Source organism: Micropterus salmoides, unplaced genomic scaffold (assembly GCF_014851395.1).
Source record: "Micropterus salmoides isolate LMB-PRFRI ecotype aquatic unplaced genomic scaffold, ASM1485139v1 Ms_hic_scaffold_8, whole genome shotgun sequence".
NCBI lineage: Eukaryota > Metazoa > Chordata > Actinopteri > Centrarchiformes > Centrarchidae > Micropterus > Micropterus salmoides.
This window is the reverse complement of record NW_024044570.1, coordinates 6,872,283-6,889,596: the sequence shown is the minus strand read 5'-3', so window position 1 is coordinate 6,889,596 and position 17,314 is coordinate 6,872,283. Positions and strand designations below refer to the sequence as shown.

The 17,314-nt window shown below is 42.2% G+C and overlaps 1 protein-coding gene across 1 annotated transcript; it reads right to left on the bottom strand.

The window, feature by feature from the left end:
* Window positions 1-4,481: 4,481 nt before the first annotated feature.
* Window positions 4,482-9,576, bottom strand: dusp6 (dual specificity phosphatase 6). Its single transcript, XM_038705933.1, has 3 exons — window positions 8,535-9,576; window positions 7,712-8,146; window positions 4,482-6,167 (listed from the first exon to the last, which is right to left on the bottom strand). Exons 1-3 carry the CDS (start codon window positions 8,935-8,937, stop codon window positions 5,854-5,856), a joined length of 1,152 nt encoding a protein of 383 aa, XP_038561861.1. The 5' UTR covers window positions 8,938-9,576; the 3' UTR covers window positions 4,482-5,853.
* Between the last annotated feature and the right edge of the window lie 7,738 nt (window positions 9,577-17,314).

Genomic DNA, 17,314 nt, shown 5'->3' with positions numbered 1-17,314 from the left:
AGTGAGTGTGTGCGTGTGAGAGAGAGTGTTTTAGCCCTTTTATGTGTTTTGAGAGTGAGCTTGTAGGCAGTGAGTGTGTGTGTCTGGCTTTGCAGTTTTGGAACTTGTAACACGATCTGCGAGGGCAACAGGAAATTGCTGGAGTGGATGAGGGGGAAGCAATGTGACATGAGACAGGTGGGTGGGGGGTGCTGGGGAAGCTGATGGAGGGATGGATGGAGGAGGGAGAGATGAAGGGGGTGGAGGCTGCTGTCAACACGCTGTCGCTTGAGGGTAAGAGGGACAGGAACTGTTAGCAGAGGATTAGCAGGCGCGCCAAGTTTAGCCCTCCAACCTCTTGCCTTTATTTTCATGGCCAAAAAGCCTGTGGGAAATGGGGCAGCCGCGCTCCACACCGATCCCACAGCTGGATGTCATGCTCACACTCAATCATAAAATGGATGTGGCATTTTCAACACTTAGGATGCTACTACATGTAGCAGGAGAAATAAGCATGGGTTTTGATACTCTCTAGCACAATGTAACAGAAGTTTGATCAGTGCCAGAAACTCAGCAATTACTTGTCCAGGTGCTGGTTTTAGACTTTCAAAAGTTCTTTTTGGCCTGTTGCTCTGTTTTGGAACAAAAACTACCCACACACTAGCAACCGATCTGCTCCAACTGGAGGATGGCGTTATTATCGAGCACCTGGAGTCCAGAGCCTTTTTTGCTATAAAAACTGAACAGTCACATTCTCCAGCCAAAATTTTAGCATGGTAATATCTGAATCTCACTTGCAATTGGCTGTTTTAATCTACTCTACTGTAAAATAAATTATACATATATACGTACATATGTGTGTGTGTGTTTGTAGGAGGAAAAATGTTCCATTTTACCGCAACTCCTGGTGACAAAGGAGATCAAAGTTTACTTTAGGTTGATGACATGGCATGTTATCAACTTGTAACTCAGAGAAGTAGTGCATCACTTATTAATCATTTCAGACATATGCATGGTTTTCTGCTTGTCATGTCTTTTCTTAGCTTTAAAAGTCAAGACAAGATGGCTTTCTTATATGAATCATCTATATGAACCAATCAGCATTGACATTCAGTGTTCATGTCTTCCTTTGCATGCAGCCATCTGTCACTTCACAGATAACAATCTTAAACCCCCAGAATGTAGGTTTATTGCACCAGAGTACAGCTTATTCATACAAAGATGTGTTTTTAGGAGAAATGCTCTTCCTCCAAAATGTTATGATGCTCAACATGCAGCATCCACATTGATTTCAATAAGTATTATTGAAATTATTATAATACTAAATGCAAGTTCATCTGTCAGAAATGCTGATCCATAACCTCCTTTGTTACACAATGCATTGGCAAAAAAAATCTGATTACATTGTAACATGAACGGCGCATTTCTGTGACCTCACTGAAAATGATTGCCGCCATGATAACTTTCCAGGTATGTAAAAATCTTTATACTTATAAATCAAGTTTTGGCATCTGATAATCCTTAAACTTGGATGATTGTATTTCATCTCCTTACCTATACATGTAGTAACCCACCAATACAGGCCTTTTAATTTTTTCAGTGCAGTGTTATTTTTAGTCTGAACGCCTGCATATCTCCTCAATACTGTACATCTAACTCTGGGTCTATCAGTCATCTGACTACATTTCCCCATGCTGACCCCCCTGACAGCCCTGACCATGACCCAACCATATGTGTTTCCAGATCCCTGTATGGCCTGCCCTGTCACAGCCGCTGTGTCGTTGTGATGAAGGTGCTGATGGGGTCTGCCAAGCCCATCTACATGCCTGTCTAAAATTAGTGCTAGTAGTTTCCTGTGCCCTTTAGTCCTGGGCTTTAAAACCACGAAATGCCAAGCCGCAGACAGGAAGAACGGCCATGAGAACCCCCGGGGTGCTTGGCATGCCACACATGCCCCTGACCCTATCTGTCAATCTCAATCTGCCATGACATCACTGCGGCCCATTCTGAGAATAAGAGCTTCCCAGGCTTGGCTATAGTTGGGTTTGGGTTTGATGGACGATATCCGGGTGGCTGAAGAGACCTGTCTCTTCACCAGAAGGTCCACAGGTTTGAGCCCCTGCAGCAGCCACTGAGTCCATATCTGTCACTGCGGCCTTGAGTAAGACATTGAATTTCATCCTGTTTAGAGGGCACTGCGCCTTGCTGAACAATTTTGCTTTTACCTACATGCACACTGATTATCCAAACTACTTAATTTAATATGACGATAGAGTACCTTTTATCGTATAAAGGCCTCAAACTTCATATTTTTTAGATTCCCTGTCATCAGATGCTTTAATTGTTTCTTAGAGGAACTGCAGAACATGCTCCCTACAATGCTCCCCGAAGTTACTCCTTCCATTCTCAATTCTGATGTGCAGGCGGACATTCTGGTTACTAAATCTTAAACTGCTGCTGATCAATGGGCCTGAAAAGAACTGTTTTAAAAAATCTAATATCAGCTAGTACCAAAAATCGCATGCTAACACGTCGATGGATTGCTATGAAATTTGTACAGACATTCCCAGAGTATGATGTTGATAAAATATACATTCCCAGCCAAGGGCGCTTCAGTGTGTAGTGTGCATGTTTATCCAGTGTTCCCTTCAGCTTCCTTCTGAAATTTTAATGGATTGGACACTAGATTTAATTAGTGGTAGGTAGGAATGTTATTACTCATTACCTGTACAGTACACTTGCATTAATCCTGTGATAAACGTGTGACTCTTTCTTCCGTTCAGTGCATCAAGCAGACAGCATGACCCCAAAAACTATTAAGCAGGAAGAAAAAAATAATGAATGATGGCGCCATTAAATGTCAGTATCATCCCAGAGATTTGCCTGCATGACTATTTGGCATGAATAAGTGACAATGAATACCGCTAATCGCAGATTGTCTGTACACATGGATTTCTACCAAGGCTACTATCCGTTTCGTGTTTTTTGCCCTTGGTTGCACAAATTCTTGTGGACAACATGGCAGATTAAGAATGCTAAGATTAAGAACAAATGTTGCTCATTACTTTATGTACTTTTCTGTTATAGCTGAATTGTAGGAGTCATATTATTATGAAATGTTTACCGAGGAAAGGGAAAATGGGCAAAGGGGAGTGTGCTGGCACCTACTGAAATGTAGGAGTCTTTTTATAAATCATTTACGTCAGGACATGAGTGTGCAGGTTTAGCCCTTTGTTACATAGCCAATGATTCACTCGCTTTGTTCAACTGCATGCCAGATTGTATTTCCAGTAAAAACCTAAAAATGCATGTGAAAGAAACCTTTATTAAATGTATTTTGGCCAGAAATTGCTTATCTATCACAGATTATTAATAATGAATGTAACTTATTTATTTAGCACATCAGCTTCCTACTTCTACTGCATGTTATTTTCTCTCCAGATATTATGATCTTTCTTATATTTTCTGTATTCTGATGTGTGTAGTTAGGTAAAAAAAAAAAAAGAGAGAGAGATGCTTAAAAAAGGTCTACTTTTCACATTGTGTAATATATGTAAAGGATTGTTGGCCCTGTGTGTTTTATGAAACCTGAAAAAAGTTGTTGAGTCTATGTTGCCTACATGTTCACTGTACTTTATGATTAAAGCAGTTTATCACAATGGGGCTGCTGTTTGTGTTGACTCACACACTCCTAACTTCAGTTTGAGGACTTTACTCCATGATAAGCACATACATGTGGCACACATCAAAGGCCTTTAATATACGGATATCAATGCTTTGTTTATCCCTTTCCCCACACTCAAAATCACACAGGCACAAATACTGCCGTTGTTGTTAATAAGCCTGTGTGAGAATGTTTGTGCAGAGAAGGCCGGTCTCTGCTGAGCTGTGAAGCAAGTCGCTGCTCGCGTGAGAACACAACACTCCTCCCTCTCCTGCACTGTGAGGATCATCTTCTCTTGGGCCTTCAGGTCATTACAGGTACAGGCAGCTGCGCTTGCTATCAAATAACACCATATCTAGGAACTTTCAGCTCCCTCTGATGGCTCAGTGCAGAAGCCCCGCCTTCAGGAAGTGTCCAAGGGAGTGTTTGTGTGAACCCGATGCCCTCGTCGCAAAGCAGCACCTGGAAAAACCAGTCGGGCCGTTAACAGCGTGACTGGAATCGCTTTGTACATTTTGCAGTTTGTACAGTTTGTGAATGTTTGTCGCAGAGAACAGAGTGTGCATGACGCTTTGTTACACAAGCATCATGTGACTGGACATGCTAATTCTGAACCAGAAATTTAAGTGGGAGATGTGCTGAGTGCTGTAGTTAATGACTAGCAAGAACTTTGTGAACAGCCTCATGATTCATGGCTACTGTTTCTGTTGTCGTGACTGGGCCTGCTGGTTAACACTCAACTGTACTGCGGGTTAGAAAACACTTACATAAATGTGTTACTGTGGACATAGACAAAAAAGTATTTCATTGGACAAAAAATAAGCATGGAAAGAAGAAAGTGTAGACAAAATAGCAATTTATTAATAACTTATCATTTCTTTACATTCGTAAGATAGGAGTGTGGAGGGGCTTGGTAGAGGTCACCAAGATGGCTTCCTCTGGAAAGAGGCCTTCTCTGTGGAGGGTGCAACACTTTTCTCTCATCTTGACAAATAAAAACTGCATGAGTTTTCCCTGAAGCGACGAGGTGAGCAAAGCCTCCTAACTTGTCCACATGTCAGAGATTTTAACCCTTGTGCACGTATCAGGATTACTCACATTAACCTTTCCAGACAACACGTTGACCATTCTAACACAAACTTGGTTCTGTTAAATGTTATGTGGTGCCAAATTAAAAACTGCTCAAGGTTTGGTTGACTTTGTGTGCTGTAGAGTTGAGAAAATTGGGAAATTTCTCTGAAGGCTAATACACAATTAAAACCTTCTGGGCACAAATAGTAAGGCAAACCACCATGGTGACTTTTGATTTGTGGGAGGGTGGGTGCAAAAACAAGGCCCATCGGCTGAATTCACACATAAAGCAATTATCAAATATATTACACATGTATAGATTTTTGCACAATTAGAAAGCCTACTTGATTTTTGGCATAATCAACTTCAACATACTGATCAATATGCAGTTTGTTTGCTTACATAAAATTAGAATATGAAACAAAGAGAATCTTTAGTACCCACTTGTTGCAAAGGGTATATACTAGAACAAGGCTTTTACTGTATTGTCTTTTATAATAAGATATATACAACATGTATAAATGTGTGAAAAGACTCCACAAATGTAAAATCGAGTCCAGTATATAGTGTGCCATTTAAAGCTGGGGTGCTTCAACCCCAAACAGGCATGTCTTCACAGAAGACGAAGGAGACAATGAGCCTGGATGCCTTGGGAGAACCAGTGCTATACCCCAAAACAAACATAAAAAGGGATTCATTTTTAGATCTGTCCAGTTTGAACAATCATGTCTCTTTGGCACACCAGCCCAGGAGCTTTGAAGCGTAATGTTTATCTGTCCGACGGATCACTGTAACTTTCATCAGACATAATGACAAAAAGAGATAAAAGACCTCAGGAGTCCAACAGTGATATAAGATTGAAGAAAGTATCTGCACTCTTTAAACGACTCTCTTCCTCTTTTCTGTCTCTGTCTCTTTTACTGTCTCTCCCCATTTAGTCAACAGCAACTGCGTCTTGGCCAGACATCTTTGGCCCTCCAGTAACCACGCTCAGCAGCAGTCGCCTCAAACCAGCTGTATCAATAGCAGAAAGAGCTCGGTCCCATGGCAGACGACGGAAAAAAGAGAAACTTTTTGCAGCTTTTCCACCAGGAGGCCCATGAAACCTCCAGCAAGGAGAGGGATGGTGACGGCAGACCTCACGTGGACTCCAGGGGGTCCAGCTGGAAGACGTTGTGGTTGGTTGGGGTGGTGAAGTAGAGCTGCTGACTTGGTGCAGCGATGCGGTTGTCACAAGGGCTCTTGAGGCCCAGCGTGCGCTCAAAGTCTAGGAGCTGGCCCATGAAGTTGAAGTTGGGTGAGATGTTGGATTTTTTCATCTTGACAATGTCATAGGCGTCGTTCATGGACAGGTTGAGCTTCTGCATCAGGTAGGCCACCGTTACAGTCACTGAGCGACTAATGCCGGCCAGGCAGTGGACCAGGACGCCACACTTCTGACCTCGAGCTTCATCTGGTGGAAAGGGAAAATGGTGGATGTGTTATAGACCTCTGTCAAAAGTACACAACAGATTTAGGGGGGGGCTGTTTTAAGGCAACTAGTGTTTTTATGTTGCTTGTTTTCTCCGAACAGTCCAAAACCTTAAAATATTCCTTGTGCAATTATATAAAACTAACAAAAGCAGCAGATCCCCACATTTGAGACACTCTAAACCATGAATGTCTGGCATTTTTGTCTAGGTTGGTCAACTAATTGAATTTTTAAAAGGTTTTTAAAAAAACATTAACGTTTTAGATGGTATTATTTGCACATTTTAGATGTGTTTGTCCTCATGTACATGAAAGTGCAGCCTCTTTTGACACAGACAGAACCAAACTTGAGATAAACATCTGTCACATGTAAGCCAAGCTGTGTTGGAAGTTGGAGCGGATCTAGGGAGGGAGAGCGACGGAAGTTATTATCCCAGCTTTCCTCCAGGCATGTCAGTCAACAAACAGGGAGTGCGGCAGTAGCACACATAAACAGAGACGACATTCTTTAGTTTTTTGGCCTAGAGTATCAGGCTGGGAAATTGACTATTACGGTCTATTAAACCATTCTTCCGCTCGCCAGGGTTACTCCAACAATGGTGCCATTTGGGCGTGTAAACGTAGGAGTCATGAGGGCACCCTGTCAAGGCGAACAGGATGTCAACAGGGCCTGTAAATGGCTCCTTTTGTAATGTGGAGGGAGGAAGGAGGGGGGCAATGCCATGTCCTAGATTACTTTCAATGCCACTTCCTTCCTGTTGCGCTCAAATTACCGCCCTCCCCTTGTTCACTCTCCCCATTCTCCTGTTTCAACGTTGTCCTTTGTGCCGCAATTACACAAGCCCCGGGACAAGAGATAGGCCAGGATGTCTTCCATTGGAGTCAAATCATTTGTACACAGTGCATTTAGGCCTGTGCGCCATTAGAGGCAGACTTGTATTCCTCTGCCTCGACACAATGGCCTTAATCTGCCCACTTATTGTGTCCCTGCCTGGCTGACTGATAAGATCGCAGCAAGGGACACCTCATCTAATCTCAATTGCACAATAAGAACATAAGAACTTCCTGGCAGTGATAAGACATATCATATTAATAAGATTATGTCCCCTACTATCTGGTTCTGCCCCTTCACTATGTCTGCATATAACAATCACATAAGGTCATCAAGCACGGACTTAAGTGAAGAATGGTGAAATGATTAGTCAAACATTCAACTGAAAAGCCTGCTTCTCAAATGTATGGATTTGCTGCTTGTCTCCCTTTTATGCCACTGTAGAGTCATATTATAGATTTGAACTGTTGGTCAGACAAAACAGGCAATTTGAAGAGTCAGCTTGGTTGTGTTTCACCATTTTCTAGATCAATGACTCAAAAACAATAATTTGCAGTTTAATCAATAGTGAAAATAATCAGTATTTGCAGCCCCAAAACGGGAACAGGTATGTAAACAACCCAAAGGCCTGAGTTGAACAGAGTGCAGTAATAGAAGCTGCAGTGTTTTCAGCTCTGCAGGATTAGGCTACTTACCAATGAAGCCGATGGCCTCGGGGAAGAACTGAGAGAGATTCTGGCTCCAGTGATCCGAGATGGGGATCTGCTTGTATTTAAACTCCCCTGCGTTCTCAAAGAGGTTGGGCAGGTTGGGAGTCACGTTGAGGATGTACTTGATGCCGTACTCCTCCAGCACGTCCAGGTTGGTGGAGTCCTTGGCGCAGCCCAGGTAGAGGTGCGGCAGGATCTCCACCGGGAAGGAGGGCTGCGGGTTGGACAGCGGGCTGCCGTCCGAGTCTGTGGCGCTGCTCGGGTCCCGATCAATATCAGACTCGATGTCCGAGGAGTCGGAGCTGATCCGCAGCCCGCCGAGACCCAGCACCTGGGCGGTGGGGGAGCTGGTGTTGGAGGAGCCGTCCAGATTGGTTTCGCACAGAGCTGGATACTCGGCCTGGAATTTACTGAAGCCACCTGGAAAATGTAACATAACTCCAATGAATACAAGGCCGCTAATATGAGTGTTCACTGCAAAAAATATCCATCTTAACTTGCAGTTCAGACCTAGCTGCATATTTATCTTTTAATAATCTTTGTTGAAAATGCCTGCAATAGTTTATTTTGATTAGCCTACAGTTTCCCTTAATTTTGTTTCTCTTATGAACAAAGTAAATAATCTACACACTCAGGACATTTCAAATATGTAAACAAGTGACGGTAGCCTACAACTCCTCTGATACAAAATAATATCTCACATTAAATTCCAGCTAAAGCGCCTCCTGCCGTCTCTGCGCAATAATCTGCGGGTGTGAATGAACGGCAGCGGCCGCGGGGCTCTAAAATGTGAATGAACCGCACTCACCCTCCAGATAATAGGCCTTGTAGCCTTCGTCCTTCATCCTCCTCAGCAGCAAACCCAACACAGAGCCCCCGTCCACATTCTCGTTCCACTCCCGGCTGTACTCGTCGTATAACACGATGGTGTCCGTCTTGCACCGTCGCACGAACCTCTCCCGGTCCTCTCCATCGGAGAGCAGCGACCTGACGGGCAGGTTGCCCTTCTTGAGCCGGCGGAGCATGAGGCTCGGTATGGCCACGTTGATCGCCGTGTCGACGTGCGACGACTCGTAGAGCTCCTGGGCCCGGCAGTCCATCACAAGCAGGCCGTCCCTGCGCGTCTCCAGCTGCTCCCGGAGCCAGCCCACCGTCTTGCTGATCGCCATTACCGAGTCGAGCTGGACGACGGGCTTGAGCTTGTCAAGCATTTATAAGCAGGAGTAAAAAACGATTTGAAGAAGCAAGGTTTTGAGCGCTCGTGACTTCCTGGCTGCAGCGGGAATGAGGCAAGCAACCAGTTTGTCTAGGATTTATTTTTCAGTCAGCTGCTCGGAGGTGCCTCAGCAACACAAGCAATGATGTAAAAAAAAAAACAAGATTGTTTTTTGTAAAGGAGAAAGAGTCAAAATGCAAAATAGGGCAAAAAAAATCTCACTCCAAAAGTCCCGTCCACTTTGGGATGAGACGGATAAACAGACACGCGGGTCTCCTTCACAGATTTCCCGAGTGCGGTTTGCCTATACTGGCAGTCATTCATGCATCTGGCCGGAGAGAGACTGTGTTATTTATCAATGAGTCACACGGGCCCTGCGACGAGACTGGCGCTTCCTCTGCTCCCAGTAACTCCACGGCTCCAAGCGCAATTGCTCTTCCACATATATCTTCCTATTTGGAGACCCAGAGTAGAAATGTGGGGTAGGGGTATCTCTGGGTGTGAACCGTGCAGGATATGCTCGGTTATTTCTGCCAGCGGATGCCGTCTGTTCCCCCTCTGTCTGCGGTATGAATAGACGCTCTGCAGGCTCTAGCTCTTTGTGCTCTCTGCGGCGCCAGGCTGCTGAATGGCTACAAACGGTAGGCGTTTCATTGGATACATTATGTCTGCCGGCCAATCAGAGAAGCCCCAGCGGCGGTCGCCTTGGAAACGGGGGCCGGATGGAGCGGCCTCTGTTGATGAATTGTTAATGAGTTTGTCATTCACAAAAACGGAGAGGAATTTCCGCTCCGGATCAAGTGAGTGCAAACAAACAGAAGAACTGCAGGGAGAAGGAAGGAAGAGAGGGAGGGAAAGGGGCCTTTACCCAGACTCGGGGTAGGGATGTGGGGGTATCAAATTGAGTATTGGGTTATGGCCTAATACAGGCCTATAACAAGGAGCTTTACATTAACAAAGTTAAAGTTGAGACACTTAATGCACTTTGGTGCACAGCGCGAGGCACATTTATACTGTGGTCCCAATACATACAGGTGCATCTCATAAAATTAGAATATCCTGGAAACGTTCATTTATTTTTGGAATTTTATTCAAAAGGTGAAACTGTCATGAAGGCTTATTCTAGATTCATTGCACGTAAAGTGAAATATTTGAGGAGAGTTTTTGTTTTAATCTTGATGAGTACGGCTTACAGCTCATGGAAATCAAAAATCCATATCTCAAAAAATTTATAAAGAATGTATAATACAGAAATGTCGACCTTCTGAAAAGTTCTGAAAAAAGGTTAGTTGATGCACTCAGTACTTGGTCGGTGCTCCTTTTGCACAAATTACTGCATCAATGCGGTGTGGAATGGAGGCAATCAGCCTGTGGAACAGCTTGAGGTGTTATAGTCCAGGTTGCTTGATAGTGGCCATCAGCTCATCAGTATTGTTGGTCTGGTGTCTCTCATTTTCCTTTTGACAATACACCATCGATTCTCTGTGGGGTTCAGGTCAGGCGAGATGGCTGGCAAATCAAGCACAGTAAAAACCATTGTCAGCAAATCATAGTTCCTAGTGGTTTTGGCGCTGTGGGCAGGTGCCAAGTCCTGCTGGAAAAGGAAATCAGCATCTCCATAAAGCTTGGCAGCAGGTGGAAGAGTGAACCTTTTCTTTAAAATGTCTTATGATCTTTGTCTACAGCAAAACCCATCTTTTTTTGGATCAATAATCAAAATGTAATTTAACACTGATGATTTTGACTGTGGACAATAAAAAATAACTATCATACTGTGTGTGATTGATTACCTGCTGGAAAAACATTGTATGAAGGACACTGAAAGTTTTTAAGACATTTAACATTTTCAGGTGGGCATCTAATGACATAACTTAAGAATTGTTCCCTTCGACCTGCAGACTGGTGGAGAAACTCTCTTCTCCATCATGGAAGGTCAGAGGTCAACTGGTGCAAGATCAGTGCCTGGCTCAGGGACAACTTCAGCTTCAACCAGACTCTGTGGTTGAAACTGTCTCTCAGTAAAACATCCTTCCTCAAGCTTCACCTTTCTTTAACTTAAGGGAGTGTTATTCCTTCTTGTCTTTTGTTCCCATAACGTTAGGTTGTTGTGAGATACTTGATTAGGATTACATATTTCAGTACAAGGCCCCTCCAGAGAGACTCTTATAGGCTATTCACCATGTGTTTCTATGTAACCCACAAGAGCCTGAACAAAAAGCTAAATTCATGCTCATTTTAAAATCTCTTACACTACAAGACCACAGGACTAGTAAAACTCAAAAACTTCATATTCCAAATAGATTCTGTATGAATAAATCCTCAGTCTCTATAGGAATACTATGTTATATTACGATATACAATAAGTTTAGTATAAAGATGGCAATCAATTTTTGATGTAATAAATAAAAAAAAATAAAAAAATGTGCCTCTGTACAGAGCAGACTTTCAAGTGTTTCTGTGCAGCTTTTTAAGTGAAAGCATCAGAAATAAACACAGTTGAATAATACTGCTCTGACATTGTGAACACACTGGAGCTATTTCTGTCTGTGCAGCCTTCACTGGACTGAAGAGGGTCGTTTGTGTGGGTGGTGGTGTGTGAATATGTCATCCTCTCTTTCACTCCTTTCCTCACACTAACTAGACAAACCAGAAACCCTTTGATATGCTTGTAATTCTGCTGCTGCACTACTGTAAAAATATTATAATATGATTCGGGTTTTTTTAAGCATTTGTAGCCAAGGCCTCTGTGGTTTTTCACTTACCCAAGCCCTAATTAAATAACCTTCCTATAATATTCCAGGATTTCCAGTGTTCTTTTTCGTAAGGACACGTGAACTTTGTCAGTGGAGTTCACGCTGGTGTCGAAAGCTGTGGGATCTTTTCTCATCAATCAGCGGATCTCCGGCATCTTCACGTCTTTCACGCCCTTTTAACGCAGGCAGACACATAGCATCGGTCAATACAGAGTCATCAAGGCCGCTGATTGCTTCCTATCGGCCCGTTAATGGCCACCACATCCAAGTTAAATGCATTTGCGCTTTAAACAAAAGGAGCGTTTCCACCGTTTTGGTTGTGTTTGTATTGCCATGTCCGCTTTGCAGCCGACTATAACCAGCAACGCAAACAAAAGGCTTTTACTTGATGACCTGTTGATTCAATATCACTTGTGACTTAGGAGGTCTAATTCAGACTGTAGGTCAATAAACACCTTCATCAGATTAAAGCAGATAAGTTAGAGCTATCTTGGCTGTTACATCTATAAAACTGCTATAGCTACAAATTCAAGCACTTTAATGAGTGTATTATGCATAGGTTATTTATTTTGCTAGCAACATGTTAATCTGGCATATCAGCCTACATTAGCCATACAGTAACTACAAACTAGTGTAATTATTATTTAAAAAAATAAAATAAAAATATACCCTGAAATATGAAAGAAAAGTAAAAAAAAAATGGCACAAGATGGCATCAATGTGGAGGAGGAGTTTATCAATCAACTGACAACATCTTTTGACACAGCTGTGCAGATATATCATTACAGGCTTTTACTGATACAGTGTCATGTAGTGTGTAGCGGCTCCTGTGTTAACATTGGCCCTTTGGCCCCTGCGGCATGCCCGCAGCCTACCTCCCCCAAGCGTGACAGAAGTCCCTCTGAATGGATCCAAGCTGTTTCTATTCACCTTCAAATGAATTCTGCTCTCTTTCACCAGCAAACGGCCCCCTTCCTCCCTCAGCCCATCACTACATCCTCCTCCCTGCTGCTCGCCCTATTCTCCTACTTCTGCCTTTTCCCCCCTGGCTCCCTCTTTCCCGCCTCTCTCCCCCTTTCTTTTTCATTTTTCCTTGTACCTCCTGTCATGAAATCTGCAATCACTCTCACACAGTCTGTACATGGACCCCCATTAAATATGTGACTAGAGATATAGAAATGCTGCATGTCAGGACATCGTTGAAACATGTTCAAACTTGCCTGATGCAGGTGTCAAGTGTCATGGTGTGTACACCTGAAAACACTGTTCACATGTGAGAACGACTCACATCCTCTCCTCCGCACTGAAATGACAAAACAATAGAGATCTATCCTTCGTCAGTGTCTTTTGATTGTCAAACAACAACATATGAGCATCACAGGGAACATCTTGGTCAGATTTGATTGTGGCTCATTAATGCTACAGATTTAAAATAAGGAAAACAGTAGTACCTGCGCTGCTGCACTGAGACAATGTGATCTCTATTTTATGTTGTGAATGCATCTGGTAAATATGTACATAAATACATTGGTTTTATTGGCCAAAAGCTTAGTGTAGATGGAAAGCCAAAATGAAAAGAAAAAGATGAATTTTCAAATTTGAAAATTCAAAACTACATCGGTCTGCACAAAACCATTTGTTAATATCTCATCTGTTGACATGTTTACTGCCTTGTTTGTTGCTTATTTCTTTGTATTCTACTGGAAAACCCCCAACTTTCTTTCTCTTTTTGTTCCTCCTTTCTTGCAGCCCTACAGACATGCTGGATTTTATGTACACTTTGTTGTGTTGCTGGTCTTTTTCTTATTTTCCTTTTCTGTATTGTTGTGTTTTTTACCCCCAAAAATCTGAAAGAATCTTTCTTGAGACAGGTGCATCAGAGGAAAGCACAGAAAGTGAGGTTTTTCATCCTGTCGGTTCACATTTCCGTATTGACTGACTTAATGACTGACTTCATGATAGAAGATGAGGGCGTAGAATGAGCTTCAATTACCAGATGACAGGGAGTTTAAAGGTCATTGACACTTCTCCTATACATCTAGTTAATACCTGCTGGTTAATCTGCAGCTGCGACTGTTTCAGTTTCAGTTCTTGTCTGCTGTCTCTGCTCGTCTTTAAACTACAGAGTCAGTGGTCAGTGAAACATGTTTAAATGCCTGTAATATTACATTCACTATCACCACCCCTTCTACCCTACCCTCTCTTCTCATTCAGTAGCTAATCTTGTCCTCCTCCTTGTTTTTTTGCCACCGGCTGCTCGTCTCAGACAGGGAAATCCTTTGTCTTCAAACAAAGACTCACCACATGCACTAATCAGGTCTGGAGCTAGACCTTTCTGCGAGTTTGTGTGTGTGTGTGTGTGTTTGCGTGTGTGCACATAACACATATTCAGGAAGTGAGTATGATTTACCATTTATTGTGTGAGAACGACAGATAAATAGACAGGGGCAGACAATGAGAGAGTGTCTGCAAACATCACTGTGTTGCAAAAAGTTAGCGCATGATACGCAGGAAGTCCGTTTTTGTGCTAGAAAGAGGAACTGGGTATTTAGTAATGAGCAGTGATAGATGACCATGACTAAACACACAAAAAGAAAAGACTAAATCAAAAACTCAGTTATTTAAAACTTTATTACAAGTAGCTCGCAATTATGTTTTTTTTAGTCTCCATTTACACCTGGTGTTAACATGTGATCTTTATGTGGATTATTCGGATAAACATGTAAATCGGGTGCTAATTCTGTCTCTGTTTGCTGAACATTAAGTCAAAAAGACAAGAGGCAACATGAAATCTACTTAGCGATGATTCTCAGATGCTGCAAAGTTTGAGATCAGCAGAGACAAAACAGAAGGAGCTGCCCTGCTCCTGCTCACAGATAACAAACTCGTACATCCTTCTCTTATCACACTGTAAAGGGGCAAGAATGCTCACCAGAGAACACCCACACAAACACACTCACAGGTGAACACGCAATACATTTGACAACTCACGCTGTCCTCTGGTTTTTAGCACTACTGTGATAAGGGTTGCGGGTTTTGGTTTCAGAAAGCTGCTTATAAATGATTTATTCGTGCTAATGTATAATATCTTCATACCAAAATATTTTATAGGATATAAATTAATTTTCCTGTAAAAACAAAAGCTTAAAGACAGGTTCAAAATTGACAACTTTGTTTAAGATGTAATTGTTGCATACAGCGTCACAACAAGTTGTTGTGACAAATGACAAAAGCTTTCCACATGTAAACTGCATTTATATGTATCTACATAAGTGAGGTGGAGATTCAGACCTTTTAAGCCCACAGTGAGGTCTCTGCTCTCCTCTGTCATCTGCCATCTTCACCACCATTCCACAAACTATTCACATGTTAATCAAAGGACCATTTTCATCGACATCACCCGAGGGACCGAGGAGCACACAGGGTGACACACACAATGCAGAATCAGAATCAGAATCAGCATTATTTGCCAGGTATGTGTACACATACAAGGAATTTGACTCTGGATTGTACAATGTTCACGATGTGCTTACTTATACAATAATATTATACAATGCAGACACAAACACACACGCAGAGATGCAGACAAGTAGGCGCACGCTTCCTGTATTTCGCAAACTCGTTCTTACATACACGCTCATGCATGCATTTCCTGTGTTGTAAAGGGCAGCTGCTGTGTGTTGTTGTGAAATTATGTTACTGAATAATTTGTATGACATCATGTTCTCAAAACTTAAATATTTTCAAGTTATTATGACTTTTATGATTATGTCATATAACCAAGTGTATGTTCTAAAATAAAATAAGGAATTATTTTGGAGAGTAAGTGGTGATTGTTTACTATGTTGCAGGTTTACTAAAAGCAATATCATGTTTTTGTATAAAAAATATTCACATATGCATATATGTGAATATTTTTGTAAACCGCATCGTCCGAGACACAGACTTCGATTTCCAGGGAAGTTCCCCCCAGCTGTTTCGTGACAGCCCCAGACACACACAGATACACACCCTGGTTTGAGCTCTGTGAAGACAATGGCGGCTCCAGTGTTATCAACAGCTCCATCACTCTGTCTCTGCTCTGCATCGCCTCACTTCTGTATCTGTGTGTGTGTGTGTGTGTGTGTGTGTGTGTGTGTGTGTGTGTGTGATTACAGTTGTGTAGAGGGCTTGGTCAGCTTCAATAAAGTGTCACGCTCATATGCTGTGTTTTTGTGTGTGAGAGGATTTCCCCTTCACTGGGTGTCCACTTCCCCCTGCCTTTGGCCCATTTCTGTCTGTCACTGGATTTACACGTACAGATTTCCGGGGATGTTCAGCACTCAGCATGTCAGCTCAGCTCTTACTAGTATCTATTGTCACTGGAAGATGTCTTAATGTATTGATGTTGGTTGTTCCTTAAATGTAAGTCGCTTTGGATAAAAGCATCTGCCAAATGAGTAAATGTAAATTTACATATCTGCTCAGATTAGACTTTTGAAACTGTGTCTATAAGGATGTGACAGTAAGCCTATCATATTTTTTAGCGGCAACTTAAGAATACTTTGCTTTAGAGAATGTTGCCTTATAATATCTTTACTTTAGGCCCCATCCACACTACTCCGTTTTCATTTTTAAACGGAGAATTAAAATGAATACAATCTCCATCCACACCAGAGTTTTAGCTGTGTTTTAGAATGAATGACTGTATCACAGGAGTTAAAAGCGGCTGTGGCGGCGGAAAACAGACTGGAAGGCATCGCAAAGTAAACAGCTACTTACAGTACAAGTGTAGGCTATAGCCTAAGTGTTATTTGCACGGTACAAAATATTTTAATAAAAATACCACAACAAAAACTTTGTCAGTAGCATTGTGTTTCTGCTTTGCATGACTTATGAGACCCAATCAGAGAGCCAAAAATAAGCGTCTGCATCATCGTTTCTAAAGTGCTGTTTTTGCACGTCCGAACTAAAATGCCCCCCGCCCGCGGTTGGCAGCGTTTTAAAACTTCTCCGTTTTAGGTCTTCGTTTTGGCTGATTTAGTCTGGACGGGAGGTGCAAACGAAACAAAAGGTCTCTGTTTTAAGACTAAAACGCAGTAGTGTGGATGGGGCATTAGCCTCAATGAAGCCAGCGTCAGCATTATTGCATTTTCTTATCAGCTTCAACCGTCAACCATGTTTGCTGCTCCTTGTGTCACAATCAGGAATTTCTAAATGGAAATGGAAAGAAACAGATTTGCAGAAAGAAAATATAACTACACCATCTGCATACACAGTTATTTATCAGAAGATTATCTAAAACATACCTTGTTTAAGGCAAAACATTTCCTACACGTTATGTCAAACACAGTAGCTAGTGTAGTATGCAGCAGAATATAAATTTAAACATTACCTGGACTTGATGAAAAAGAAAGAAAGAAAGAAAGAAAAAGCTGTGTAAAATCAATTTAAAATGTCCAAAAAATACTTGCACAAAAACAAAATCTAATCGACTTACTACTTTATTGAGAACGTTTTATAACCCCCTCCGTCAGTTCTGAAATGATGTTTTCACCTGTCAACTTGATTTTGTTTAGACAATTTTGAGGGCTTCGTTAACAAAATCAATCAGTTTCACTTGTGCAAAAATGGAGATAG